At 46.1% G+C, this 13,827-nt stretch overlaps 3 protein-coding genes across 3 annotated transcripts; all 3 read left to right on the top strand.

The window, feature by feature from the left end:
* Window positions 1-3,661: 3,661 nt before the first annotated feature.
* Window positions 3,662-5,696, top strand: LOC119288229 (WAT1-related protein At3g30340-like). Its single transcript, XM_037567866.1, has 6 exons — window positions 3,662-3,895; window positions 3,990-4,052; window positions 4,178-4,294; window positions 4,413-4,815; window positions 4,913-5,064; window positions 5,243-5,696. The coding sequence occupies exons 1-6, from the start codon at window positions 3,705-3,707 to the stop codon at window positions 5,367-5,369; spliced, it is 1,053 nt and encodes a 350-aa protein (XP_037423763.1). The 5' UTR covers window positions 3,662-3,704; the 3' UTR covers window positions 5,370-5,696.
* Window positions 5,697-6,266: 570 nt separating this feature from the next.
* Window positions 6,267-8,649, top strand: LOC119288228 (WAT1-related protein At3g30340-like). The gene is made up of 5 exons (XM_037567865.1): window positions 6,267-6,488; window positions 6,664-6,843; window positions 7,462-7,879; window positions 7,976-8,127; window positions 8,267-8,649. The coding sequence occupies exons 1-5, from the start codon at window positions 6,298-6,300 to the stop codon at window positions 8,424-8,426; spliced, it is 1,101 nt and encodes a 366-aa protein (XP_037423762.1). The 5' UTR covers window positions 6,267-6,297; the 3' UTR covers window positions 8,427-8,649.
* Window positions 8,650-9,005: 356 nt separating this feature from the next.
* Window positions 9,006-9,461, top strand: LOC119284306 (pectinesterase inhibitor 12-like; the record flags this gene model as incomplete). Its single annotated transcript, XM_037563486.1, has 1 exon — window positions 9,006-9,461. A coding segment is annotated over one exon (456 nt), but the record flags the coding sequence as incomplete, so codon positions are not given.
* Between the last annotated feature and the right edge of the window lie 4,366 nt (window positions 9,462-13,827).

Below are 13,827 nucleotides of genomic sequence, written 5' to 3'. Positions count from 1 at the left end.
AAGTTCCTCTCCTCCCCTATTCGTCACCATGGTCGTCAGTCCCGGGATTGTCTTCAGCGCTCGGCCTCCGCGGTAACATGAGGTCGCCAATCGCCTTTGCAAGCAAGTTGGACACACTTGCTGAAGTTGTGATAGCAAGCTTCAGAGTTTGCAAAGAAGCTAGAGATTCAAGAAAAGCTAGGTGCACAGAAGCTTTTTGAAGTTCAGAAAATGAAGAAACTTGCAATGCTGTTCTGGCTTGTTTCAGTTGTTTTACCATTTGTCTGTGTAAAGTGTAATGGTAGTGTTGTCTTAGTTAGTATGAGGGTGAATTAAGCAGTACTTTGGCATTGTGGCAGGTTGAGAGATAATAAAAAGTAGTGAATGTAATGTAGAACTATTACTGAATTTTGGCTATGTCCTGCTTCTTAATTTTCCTTTTCAAATTAGCAGTATTTGGGTTGTATGATGTTGCTCATTTTCTATGTGAATTGGCAGTATTCTCAGTGTTGTATTAGCTGACCGAAACTGTAGCATTTTTGATTGGTTTGGCATTGGTTGGTTTTGCTCTGCCGGCTGCCGCCGCGTCGTCGAAGGAAAGAAGGGAGACAAGTCCAAAACAGGAGGAGCAGTTAACAAGACCCACCACATCAAGCTGATATGGCAGTCGTCCAACGCCCCGCAAGCAAAACCACCTGCAGAAACCACTATAATCAGCGCAAGGGGGTGATTTAAATGGTATTAGAGACCTCAGGGGGTTACTTAACTGGTTTTAGAGCTTAGGGGGTGAATTAGCCGGTTTGTGAAACCCCAGGGGGTGATCTGGACTTCTTTCTCACCTATTTGGGTGAGCATTTCTCAAAAGAAAAAAGCCTATTTGGGTGAGCGGCCTAAACTATTTTTCAAAACCTTTGTTGTTAGTCCATAAATGCTTGGTCGTCTGTTGTGTTTTTTACCGGGTCATGATGCGGAAAGTGAAGCCACATTAGCACATCTCCGGCCTCTTCTTTGCAGCTTTGTGGACCAACCCATCAGCGTTGTGTGGCTGGAGTTCCTAATATTTGCACTTTGTACATTTTTATGAATAATTTTTTTTATCCTATAAGAGCAACTCCAAAGGGGCGACCCATTTTGTCCGCCTCTGTCCGTTTGGGTCGGTACGAACAAAAAAGACTGCCCAACAAAAAGGACTCTCGCGAAAGCATAACCGTGCCTCTCGCGGAAGCAAAACCGTGCCTCTCGTGGAAGAAAAAAAACAAAAAACATGTTTTTTTTTTCGTTTCCAGGAGGCACGGCCGTGACTCTCGCGAAAGCACAACCGTTTGAAGGCACAATTTCAAGGCACATGTGTTGAAAATGTGTTTTTTTCGTTTCCAAGAGGCACGACCATGACTCTCGCACACAGGTTACAAGGTGTGTGCTCGGGTGGGCCAACACATGTTTCAAGGCACTATAACGAGCACTATCTCTGGTTAATTTGGTTTTCTATTTTCCTCACATTATCGGTTTCTATTTTGATTTTCTAGGAGAAGCAGTTTTTAATGAACATGTTTAAAAAAAATTAGAACAGTTTTTTATCATTAATAATTTTAAAAACTGAGACCATTTTTAAAATTTGAATTATTTTTAAAATTTCAAGAACATTAAATAATTCCAAACGTTTTCTTAAGACATTAGACCTTCTTTGAAAACATGTACATTTCTAACTTTTTGGAAAACTTGAAAAGAAAAATATAAGAAAATACTTTAAAACCAGAAAAAGAAATAAAATCGGACTGGGGCTTGACACAATGAGCGTCAATTAGGAATTTCCCTTAAGAAAGGAATTCAGAATGACATTTAAGTGCCGGCCACCCATTTACATCTAACAGTAGGCCCAAGAAATCCAATAACATGGCACATGAGGAACCGCCTCCACATGGCTCATTTGGTCCAAATCATGACAGCAGAAACTGGTCTCCTTTCTTTGTGGCTTTACATGGGAAAAACAATGTTGGTTAGTGCTTTGCTACTTTCTGAGTCTAGCTTCCCAATACAAAAAGACCAGAAGATCTTCTAAAAATGATAATTTAATCAGCGAATTTTGTTAGCATCTGATTAAGGCTATCCATGAGTGTGACAGGCACTAGGCTCTCAGATGTTAAGGTTAGCATCCGATCTGCGGTAGATTGCATTGGGCACTAGGCTAATCATACCAGTTAGTTAAAGTTCTCTTTCTACAAGATGCTCTGATACACACAATCATTATATTTCTTCCTTTTTCTCAAAACAATTATATTTCCTTCTTCTAAAAAAAAGGCAAATCTCTCCCTTTTTTTTTGACAAAACTTCTTTTTACAAGATGCACTGATAAATACAAACATTTTATTCTCGCAAAATGCAAATGACAAGTTTCTCCTTGTCTTTTTTGACACACAACCTTTTTTTTTGTGTCAGGTTAAAGGCAGCTTTTTATCAGCATGGAGGAGAGTCAGCACTTTTCTCAGCCATAGGCCTATGGCAAAAGCCAGTGCCTTCTTTTTTCTTTGCATCTTAATTTGCTTTTGCTTAGGGTATGTACTGTGATTGGGACAACACCCTACTGTTCCCCATCTAACTGTCCTTGCAGGCAGCTAAAGCCTAGTAGCATAGGGCTGCAGATGTGGCTTAGATTGTGATCTGCATGCAAATCAGCTGATAAAGATTCATTTTGCTTTGCACTCTCATGAATCTATATTCCCGAACAATGTTAATTTGCTTTTATATGTGATCCAGTAAGTTACCTGAACATGGATGCTATTCTTCAGGTGTGCATAATTCAGCAGCTTGTCTGGATCCAGTACACCTGCGGTAGGAACAAGCGGCGGTAACATCGTTACCGCTGAAAGCGACGAGTGGGCGGGTGCTCGCTGCACAATGTGCGCAGGCAAAAACCTTGGGGGAATTAGTTTCGTGTCACAGCACCGGCCTGGATCTACTACCGGTTGTCGGCGACGAAGATTTTTCTTATTGCTGCGTCTAGGAGCTAGCTTTGGCATTGCTGGCCGTTTCCTGATCAAGAAATAATATGCAGTTGCAGCAAAGTGTAGTTCCACCATGTGCGCCAATGCCGCATCATACCGACAACCCGCTTTCGCGGCTCCTCTTCGCAACTGGGAGCTGCTCGTCTCTCGGCCTCGCCAATTCCCATTATCAAGGGAGATGGATGAGGCAGGGAGCTTTCATACTAGGTGATCACCCCACTAACAACTCACCATCCTGCTTTCCTTTGGATTCGCTCGGACGGGACAGCACCGCCTTTTCTGCGCAACTGAATAGCTCTGCATCGCCCCTACCATGATGAGAATAGGGTCAATTTTGTAGCCCAAACAAGGGCCTGCCAAACCCACCAAAGTGTGCAAGCAGTGGAGTCCTTTCCACAGTCACCGCCAACTCAGCAACGGAGGAGATGCTTCCACCAAAATCAAAATGTCTTTGCGATTCGTGCCAGTAGCTTCTCATGGCACTGAAGGAAAAAGAACAGGTCGAGACGGACCGTTTCATGCCAATAAGTAATCGCATTATGTGTTATCACTAGCGCCTTTTCTTCGGGGGTAAAAGGGTCTTTGCTGCGTATCCTCCGTGACGTCTCTTTAATTTTCAGAAGGATCTCCGTCTGGTAAAATATGCCTATAAGTAGTCCATGGGAGCATCATCATGGCAATACAAGTGAAGGAAGGTGTGTCAAAGATTCATTCAGCAGCGCAATGTGGGGGATGGCGCGCATCGATGAGTGGAAACCGGTGATGGCAATGCTGGTCTTCGACCTCATCTCTGCCGTGACAACGGCCCTGATCAAGGCGGCGCTTGAAGACGGACTCGACCGTTTGGTGCTCATCACGCTGCGTCAACTGGTGGCCACGGTCTTCCTTTCTCCGATCGCATTTTTCAAAGAACGGTACTACATAAATTTTGATTTGCAGAAGATGATCAGCAGAGTTCAGAACTTGGGCTAGAATATGATGCTACTGTTTTTTTTTCTTTTCTTTCAGGAACACACGGCCTAAGCTCACACTGGAGATCCTCGTGTACCTCTTCTTCAGCGCAGCATTAGGGTACGGTTGGCAAACATAGCATAACAGCAATCACTTCCTCATATTAGTAGAGTACAGTGACCCCGCTAATGTTCTTCGTGATATGATTCTGTTTGATTCATCATTGACTTTTCCTCCCATTTTAGCGCCGCGCTCTCTCAGTATACCTTCTTCTACGGCCTGCAGTACACAACAGCAACGTTTGCAATAACTTTCACCAACCTGGCTCCGGTGCTGACTTTCCTCATCGCGGTCTTGCTCAGGTGTGTGTGTGTGTGTGCAAAATTTCAAATTCACCCGGTGGACCTTTTTCATGCACTTTGTTCTTGCTAATGTTCTCTGAAACCCTTTGGGAATACATACTGCTCATCATGGATGTAGGGTGGAGTCACTGAACATGAAGAACAAGGCAGGAGCTGCGAAGATCGTCGGGACGCTCATGTCGTTCGCGGGGGTCATGCTCCTGACCCTCTACAAGGGTGTGGCCTTGACACACCAAGCAGAGCCTTCAGGCCAGCATGCAGAAGCAGCAGCAGCTGCAGAATCTGGCAAGAAGAGCTGGACCCTGGGCACCCTAGCATTACTGGCAAACTGCCTGTGCTTCTCCTTTTGGCTCCTGCTGCAGTCCAAGCTCACCAAGAAGTACCCAGCACTCTACTCCAGCACTGCATACATGTTCCTCATCAGCTCCCTGCAGGGCGGGGGCCTGACGGCGGCGATACAGCGGCGGGCATCCGTGTGGGTCCTCACAAAGCCAGTGGAGATTGTCACAGTACTATACACAGTAAGATATTTTTGTTGCAGTTTATACCGAAAAAAGAGTCGAGAGAACTCTGTAGAGAATTGACTGAACCAAAGAACACTTGTTTCATATGTTGCAGGGCATTTTGGGGTCTGGAGTGGGATATGTACTGATGACATGGTGTGTGGAGAAGAGAGGGCCAGTGTTCACTTCAGCCTTCATTCCTATCATCCAGATCATGGTTGCCATAATTGATTTCTTCTTTCTCCATGAGAACATCTACCTTGGAAGGTAAACCTGATTTGCCTCAGATATTAAATCTCATGATCATTCATTCATTTCCCATACTGAAATAAATGATGCATAATCTTTTCAGTTTATGAGTGAGTTTATCCACTTTTGCACTTGTAGAACTGCAATGGCTGGTCCAAACGGCATCACCTTTTATATTTTTGTTTTGGCCTTGCAGTGTGCTGGGATCCATACTGATGATCATGGGCCTCTATATTCTGCTGTGGGGAAAGAGCAGGGATGCCTCGGCGACAGTACCACTTGCCAAAGAGGAAGAGGATAAGGAGAAGCAAATCAAATCATGAGACCAAAGCTATGCAATTCTTAGGTTGTAAAACTATGGCATATATTCCTCCTCAGTTTCCCACACCTACGTAGTTTAACCAAGAGGAATGGCATACAGTACTGTTAGTAATGCAGTTGTCATACGCGTTTTCGCTCGCACAACGAGACGGTACGCCGGGCTAATTTCTGCCTAAATGTAGCCCAAATTCTTCAGGTGATAAAGAGCGGCGGGCATAGGTTGCCCATATCTCAGAACGTTAGGAGGTCACATCTGTCACACTGAGCATGAAAAGAAATAAAAGAGAAGAAAAGAAAAGAAAATATTCTCCACACGATTTTTGTACGACCACCCCACGGTCCTGTGGGGGCGGCTATATCGAATCAATGCTTTGCGATTTGATTTTGACTTAAAGAAACATTTTGCTCATCAAAGAAGAGACAGTGGGCATTGGATCTCAGAACTTTCTCATGGGAAGGCATTCCCCTAAATTGTTCCTTGTAGGTCCTAAAACGGGCTCATGCTAAAATTTTCAGTGCTAAGACAGCATCCAATGCTCTACAGTATAAGAAGGCCATGCAGGAAGGATCACAAGCTATATTTTGCTTGCCAGAAATTGGAAAAAAGGGGGGCAGAGCCTTACTTTGTTCCGCTGCACTGTGCAATAAAGAGACAGCTATTTGATTCAGCCGGGTGCGCAATTTGCTCGATACGGCAATTTTTTCCACAATTATTCAGACATTAAGAGAACAAGCAATGTCCTCCTCTCTCCCGGGCCATGTTTTAGCTCTCGGTCACGTGTGCGAAAACGAAACCGCGAGTCGGGGACATGCCTTCAGATGCCATTTTCCGGACCTTCGGCTGTCGCCACCCCTATAAAAACCATGGCATAACCAGAAACAAATTGCCCATCAGATCATCGAGGCGGGCGAGCAGACCGAGAGAAAAAAATGTGGAGTGCAGGATGCGTGGAGCAGTGGACGCCGACGGCGGCGATGGTGGCGACGAACGTCGTGATCGCCGTCATGACCGCGCTGCTCAAGCAGGCGCTGAACCAGGGGATGAACCGGCTGGTCCTCATCACTTTCAGGCAGATGCTGGCCACTGCATTCCTCGGCCCCATTGCCTACTTCAAGGAAAGGTATCATCATCATTGCTATTGTCGAAAGCAAAGGCAGAAACAGCTCATCATGCTGATAAAAAGCAGCTGCTAGTAGTACTAGTACTAGTACCAGTAGTCGCCGTTGGTATTCCACTGTCGCTGATCATGCACATGAACCGGCCTTTTTCTTCTTCTTCTTCTTTCCTCCTTTCAGGAAGACAAGACCGAAGATCACTGCTGAAATCTTTGCGTACCTGTTCCTTAGTGGAATCCTCGGCCCGGTGCTGCTTCAGTACACGCTCTTCGTCGGGTTGGAGTACACGACCGCAACGTTTGCTGCGACTTTCGGCAATCTGCTCCCGGTGGTTACCTTCCTGATATCACTCGCTTTCGGGTGGGTAAATGTTCCTCCTTTGTTTCTGTGCCAGAAAGTCATTTTCTTACATGCAGCTCAAGTGCAAAGTTTCATATCCTACTATCTAGCAGTATTATGAGTTTTAATTGATTCTGTTTGAACACTTTTAATACTATTTCCATTAATTAAACTAGTACTTCCTCCGTCCGAAAATACTTGTCATCAAAATGGGTAAAAAGAGATGTATCTAAAACTAAAATACGTCTAGATGCATCCCCTTTTATCCATTTTGATGACAAGTATTTTCGGACGGAGGGAGGGAGTATACAACAGCAGCTTGAAATGCAACAAGACCCTAATAGCTAGTTTGATCGTGCTCTGTTACTTTCTAAACTCTTTTCATCAAATCTAGGACATGATAGCATCTTGAACTGAACCAACAGCAAAAGAAAGAGACTTCAACTTTACGGACCACGTCGATAACTTTACCTATGAACAGAAATTTAACACATAATTTCCTAGATCATGTGAATCAGAATCAAACACTTTTTCAAGCTAAGTTGAATTGCACATCCATGAGTCGTGATTTATAAACACAATTACTAGAGCACCAAACAAATTCAAATGAATTTCATCCATAATTTGTGCTACTGCTAGGTATGAGGCCCTGGAGGTTCGGAGCAAGTCCGGGAGCGCCAAGATCTGCGGCACGCTGCTGTCCCTCACGGGGGCCATGACGCTCACCTTCTACAAGGGCGCGTCCCTCACCCACCACCTCCGCCACCACCTGCCTCCGGCGGCGGCGGCGGCCGGCGTCGAGGAGCAGCACCGGAGCGCGGTGCGGTGGGTGCTGGGGTCGGCGTCGATGCTGGCGAACGTGGTGGGGTTCGCGGGGTGGCTGCTGCTGCAGCGGCGGCTCACGCGGCTGTACCCGGCCGTGTACTCGGCCACGGCGCTCATGTCGCTGCTCAGCTTCGCGCAGGCGGCGGCGCTGGCGCTGTCCACCCAGTGGGCCGCCGGCGCCGCCGCCTGGCGGCTCCGGGGCACCGTCGAGATCGCCGCCGTCGTCTACTGCGTACGTGCGCACGCGAGATCTGTGAATGAAAGATAAAATTTCTCCTGATGGTTAAAGATGAAAGATTTTGATTGGGGATTTGGTTGGATGTGGCAGGGGGTTGTGGCGTCCGGGGTCGGGTACCTGCTGCTGACCTACTGCGTGGAGAAGCGGGGCCCGGTGTTCACCGCCGCCTTCAGCCCGCTGGCGCAGATGTTCGTCGCCGGCATCGACCTCTGCGTCCTCCACGAGCCGCTCTACCTCGGCAGGTCCGTCCGCCGTTAAACTGAACCCGCAACCACTCTCTGAACACTGTTGATTTTCGTCGGAGTGCTGTGTCTGAACTGCATCAGGCAGTGAGCTCATTCAGTGTCGATTGATCTGATGATGATGGCATGATGTTTGCAGCGTGCTGGGGTCGGTGCTGGTCATCCTGGGCCTCTACCTCGTGCTGTGGGGCAAGAGGGAGGAAGCCGCCGTCGCCGCCGCTGCGGCCGCTCCGGCGAAGACGGTGGAGGTAGCAGCAGCTGCCCACGGAGACGTGGCAGAGCAGCAGGAGAGAGTGTGACTCCGAACTGAAAGTCTGAACTGCAAAAAGGCACACGCATTTGAAATTTTGAACTGGAGAGAATATTTGACGGACTGAAACTAGTAATCAACACTGTACCCTAGGAAATTTGGATGAGAAAAGTTGTGATCTTCACATGAGAGTGAGATGCTCTCGTGGAGATTGAGATAAAGAGTGAGATGTTGATCGATGGTGTCAATCAAATCCATCTAATTAGTAGCCCTGATTTATCGGCATTCACTCTGTGTCGTTCGTTCATGTCCGGATTAGCAATGGCCGATCTCCGGCGAGCTGAGCCGTTCAACCTGTCCGTCTTGGGCATGGCCGACACCTCACACCTGTGCCGTCCTCCATTGACGGGCCCTCGCCCCACGTACGAGCTCATAAATACCGTGGCACAGGAGCACGCTCCTTAGTGATCAAGGTGAGCAGATGGCGACAACGCAGGGAGGACGCAGCTACGCCACGGCCATGGCGGCAGCGCTAGCTGCCGTGGCGGTCCTCTTCTTGGCCGGGGCGCCGCGCACGGCGCAGGCGGCGGTGATGGTGGCGTCGGCGGGGATCGAGGAGGCGTGAGGGGGCGCGGCGAGCCGGGACGCGGCCTTGGACTACGCGCACTGCGTGGCCTCCCTCTCCTCCGACCCGGAGGCCCGGGACGCGGCGGACATGCACGCGCTGGCGGCGGCGGCGACGCGGATGGCGGTGGAGCACGCGGCGGCCACGGAGGCGCGGATGGAGGGGCTGGGCGAGGCGGAGGGCAGCCCGCGCGCGCGCGCCAGGCTGGGGCGCTGCACTGAGCTCTACGGCGCCGCCGCCGACGTGCTGCGGGACGCGCTGGACAACATCCGCGCGCGCGTGTACGGGCGCGCCGTCGAGCAGATCGCGGCCGCGCTCGGCGCCGCCGAGCGGTGCGAGGACGCGTGGAAGGGCGACGAGGAGGCGCGGGGAGGCCGCGGCGTCCCCGTCGCCGGGCACGACAAGGAGTACGGCCGCCTCGCCGTCGTCGCCCTCGGCATCACCAGCGGCATCGCATGATCACCGCCGACGTGCTCGACTGACGTAAACGAAATGAAATAGAACAAATAAATAATAAAACCTCGTTTTTCAGCACAGTGAATTAAACCCATCATCGTGAGTACATGAGATAGTTTGATATGTACACTGAGTGTTATCAATGGAAGACGAGTGTGATAAAATAAAATGTAAAATGTTGCCATGTTGTCTTTTAATTTTAGAAAAATCGGTACGATTAATGTCTGATAGGTCGATGTTCTTGGCCGTTCGATGCCTCCACTATGCGGCTCAATTATGTAGACACACGGAAAAGGATCCGTACAACTAGCGAATCTAAGACACTTGTGACACTTCATCCGTTCGATAACGTAGTGTCAAAGAACGTTTTACATTATCAACAACAGCAAAGCCTTTAATTCTAAACAAGTTGGGATAGGCTAGAGGTGAAACCCATAAGATCTGGCGACCAACTCATGGTTCGGGCACATGAAAAGTGTCAAAAAAATGTTTTATATTATCCCATTAAAAACATCTTATATTATTGAACGGAGGAAATATTTTTTTGGGTGAAAAAAGGCATGCCAATGATTAAAAGAGCTGAATACAACCCCTACAAGGAGCATATTACAGCAAACATGTGTCATTCAACCACGCAGGGAGAGGGCACGTGGAGGGCCATGAGTCTAGCAAACGTTGGGAGAGCCGAACGACATTGCTCCACCTAGAAGCCTTGCCGTCGACGCTCACCATCAAGCAAAACCTTTTGCCGGACACCAGTGATGAAGATGATGACCAACAACATGCGCCAGAGAGGAATAAGCCCCTTGGATGGGTTGTGACCTCCCTGTATGAAAAGATTTTTGTGTCTCCATAGATCAGATAACTGGCAGGAGATTAAGGGAAAGGGAAAGGGGCAACGATCTAGTAAGATCCCACGCACAACCCTTGGTCGATGGCTTGGCACCACCATGGTGCCAAGAATCAAAAGGGGAGAAAAAGACTGGGAAATCACTAGGGTGAGAAGGGAGGTTACTTAGCAGGGCATATCTAGGACGAACCGAGCCAAAGCCGTTGACGAGGAAGGTTGCGACGAAGACCAAGCTGAGGACGACCAAGAGAGGAGCTCCACAGTCACTAGTAGAAAATAGGGCATTTGTCCCGGTTCATAAGGGCCTTTAGTCCCGGTTCTTGAACCGGGACTAATGGGTCGTTACTAATACCTCCCCCTTTAGTCCCGGTTCTTACACGAACCGGGACAGATGGGCATCCACGTGGCCGCTGCGGGCAGCCCAGGCAGGGGGGCCTTTGGTCCCGGTTGGTGACATAAACTGAGACCAAAAGGCTTCCACGCGTCAACAGCTGGCTGGAGCTGAGGTTTTTCTTTTTTTTTTTTAAGAAAAAGTGGCTGGTTTAGGGGTTTTGGGGGTTATTTTTAGGTTGTTATTAGCTAGCTAATAAAGAGAAGTGTCCTCTCTTATATCTTCGTCCTTGGTTTACCAACGCTACTGCTATGTTCATTTCACCCGCTGATATATAATAACTCATGCATGCTCGCATCATACATCATCATATATAATAACAAGTCCTACTAATCATGCATCATCATACAACTTCTACTCGTTATTAATAATAAGTCATACGATCATCATCCTCATAGTCATCGAACCCAACCCTACATAATTGTTCTTAGCACATGATCATCAGTTTCAGGTAGGACCTAAACACCCTTAAGGTAAAATAGCATAAAACAATATAGACCCTGACTCTCCATTATGAAGAATGAAGATCATCCTGTCTCCAATTCTCGCGCTTCGCTTCCTTTTGCTTCCAAGAAGCTCCTTACGACTGTCCATACATTTTTTCCATTCTTTGATTGTCATGTCTCCACTTCTTTTAGAATTTCGGTATGGACAATTGAGATTCGTAGAACGACCTGATTGTATGTTCAAAACATGAAGGCTACCGTGCGTATACATCAGATGAGGCACACAATCATTCGAGATTATCTGTTGAAAAACATAGTAGTAACTTCGTAGTTAGTAATGATGTACTAGTTTTAGAAGTATGCAAAAAGATGCACGGATGTCGTAATAGTAAAAAATCTTACCAGGGTATCTCCATGGTAGTTACCGTAGTTCAACACGTGCACTAGTGGCACGTATTGACTATAATGTTGAGGAGTTCGATTGTAGACATTGTAATTCTCAAGATCAGTACAAAATGTGATCAGATGATTTTTCTCCTTATAAGTTAATTCGAAGCCATCGGTGTAGTGGGTTTTGTCTACCATATTTCGCACATTCTTTGAAGAATGAAAATAAGCTATCAATGGAAATAAGCTGTCAACTATTTTGAAATAAATAATATAAATTACTTAATAACTATGTTAAGCTCACATGGGGGAAGAATTGGAGGTGTATCCACAAGGACCCAAATCTCCATATTGTCTTGCTTGATTGTAGGATCACCAAGATCCGTGGTGACAAGCATACCCTCATCAAAACCATATATCTTGCAAAGTGCTTCCCAATTTTTGCAACCAAAATGGGTTACACTCTCAGCATTGTACAACTTTACTTTAAAATCCACACCATGATGGGTCCTTAGAAGAATTGTTTTGGTTTCCATACTTTCATGGTCTTCAAAATCCATCCTCTCCAAGACATAGCGTCTTGCATAGCATGGGATAAGCTAGTCGAATTGGAAAAGATGAAAAATACACATTAAAATAGTTGAAGTCGTGCTTAATTACAAAAAAAACTATTGTCGTCGTTGCGTACCGTATGAACATCGAAGGTCTCCTCGAGCTTAATGCTGAAGCGCCGATCTTCGTCCAGCTCAATGAACTTGTCGCACATAACTCGATCGTCGTGGCACCAGTCGTACTCCCCCGGGCGGTTTTCGTTGTCCGAGTATGACATTTCCGGCCTATGTTCATAATTAAAATATTAAACTTGTACAATTAAATATATGTACTAAAAACCTAAATTAGATCATTATTATTAATCACGGGTTGACTATCGGTGATGGTACGTAGCTCCTCCTTTCATTCCGGAGTGCATTATTACATCAAATTGTCTAGCACACGGGAATGAAGGAGAAGCTACCCGACGACGGCGTGGATGATGGAGGGGGCTCCTAGATTTCTGCATAGTGCTCTCCAATTTTAGCATTCAAAGTAGGAGTACTTTTCCAATATGAGCATTCAATAAGCAAAACCAAATCATAAAATAAAGTAGTATTCAAATTAGCATGCATTCAATTATAAGCAAAAGTACATCATCTCTTGTGTTCGTACATCGTCAAATATTATCACTAATACTCCTCGAATACTATCATACATATAGCATCACTAATACAGCTAGAACCGTAGCACCCGACGGGTATCGTCGCGGGCGGTGGACACCCAAAGATAAGGAACCATCACAGAATCATAGCTCCAGTGAGATCCCTGAAGAACCTGCCAGGTATTGTCGAACCTGCCCCCCAATGCAACCATGTAGCGACGGACGTGCTCGTCCTCCTCGCTGACACGGTGATGTACCACCTTCGCGGTGTTCGGAAGCCTCGGCACCGTCACTGGCCCACGCAACCGCCACCAAACAAGGATCGGGTCAACAACGGGTTGCCTCCTCACCAACCTACGTCCCCCGGAAGGTAGCACCTCCCAATACCAGCTCGGCGGAGCCCAGTCCCGAACATGGCCCTGATCAAGCAGGCCTCCACCGCCGAGTCGACGACGACGAGGATGCGGGATAGGCATCGCCGACTTTGATGTCGGAACTACTTCTATATATAGTTAAATAAAGTAGTTTTATTAATTAAATCAACTAGTTCAACTACTAAGCACTTACTATAAATAAATAAAGTAGTACTCCCTCCGTTTGGAAATACTTGTCATCAAAATGAATAAAAGGGGATGCATCTAGATGTATTTTAGTTCTAGATGCATCCTTTTTTGTCCATTTTGATGACAAGTATTTTCAGACGGAGGGAGTACTTACTAAAAACAAACTACTTCTATATATAGTAAAATAAAGTAGTTTATTAAATTAACTAGCTAGTTCAAATATATATGAAGCACTTACTATAAATAAAACAAAGTAGTACTTACTAAAAATAAACTAGTTTAACTATAGTTCTATTATTTTTCTAACTAATTATATTAAACACTTTCTCTTCTTATTTTTTCCTTTTTCCTCTCTAAATATGAACATATTCATAAATGACTTATATCATTCACAATTTTCCTATACATACACAATAAATTGACAAAGAAAATACTATGAACAAAAAAATCATTAAAATTCTATGAACAAAATTACAACAGAAAAAAATCATAAAAATTCTATGAACAGAAAATAATCATAAAAATTTAACATATTCG

Source organism: Triticum dicoccoides, chromosome 4A (assembly GCF_002162155.2).
Source record: "Triticum dicoccoides isolate Atlit2015 ecotype Zavitan chromosome 4A, WEW_v2.0, whole genome shotgun sequence".
Classification (NCBI taxonomy): domain Eukaryota; kingdom Viridiplantae; phylum Streptophyta; class Magnoliopsida; order Poales; family Poaceae; genus Triticum; species Triticum dicoccoides.
This window is presented reverse-complemented; position numbering and strand designations above follow the sequence as displayed.

What these genes read in the sequence shown, in the direction of transcription:
- LOC119288229 (XM_037567866.1), top strand. Translation starts at nt 3,705, where the DNA reads ATGTGGGGGATGGCGCGCATCGATGAGTGGAAACCGGTGATGGCAATG. An exon ending in TTCTTCAGCGCAGCATTAGG is followed by an intron (nt 4,053 to 4,177) that starts GTACGGTTGGCA and finishes CTCCCATTTTAG; the next exon opens with CGCCGCGCTCTCTCAGTATA. An exon ending in CTCATCGCGGTCTTGCTCAG is followed by an intron (nt 4,295 to 4,412) that starts GTGTGTGTGTGT and finishes TCATGGATGTAG; the next exon opens with GGTGGAGTCACTGAACATGA.
- LOC119288228 (XM_037567865.1), top strand. Translation starts at nt 6,298, where the DNA reads ATGTGGAGTGCAGGATGCGTGGAGCAGTGGACGCCGACGGCGGCGATG. An exon ending in TCGCCGCCGTCGTCTACTGC is followed by an intron (nt 7,880 to 7,975) that starts GTACGTGCGCAC and finishes TGGATGTGGCAG; the next exon opens with GGGGTTGTGGCGTCCGGGGT. An exon ending in GAGCCGCTCTACCTCGGCAG is followed by an intron (nt 8,128 to 8,266) that starts GTCCGTCCGCCG and finishes TGATGTTTGCAG; the next exon opens with CGTGCTGGGGTCGGTGCTGG.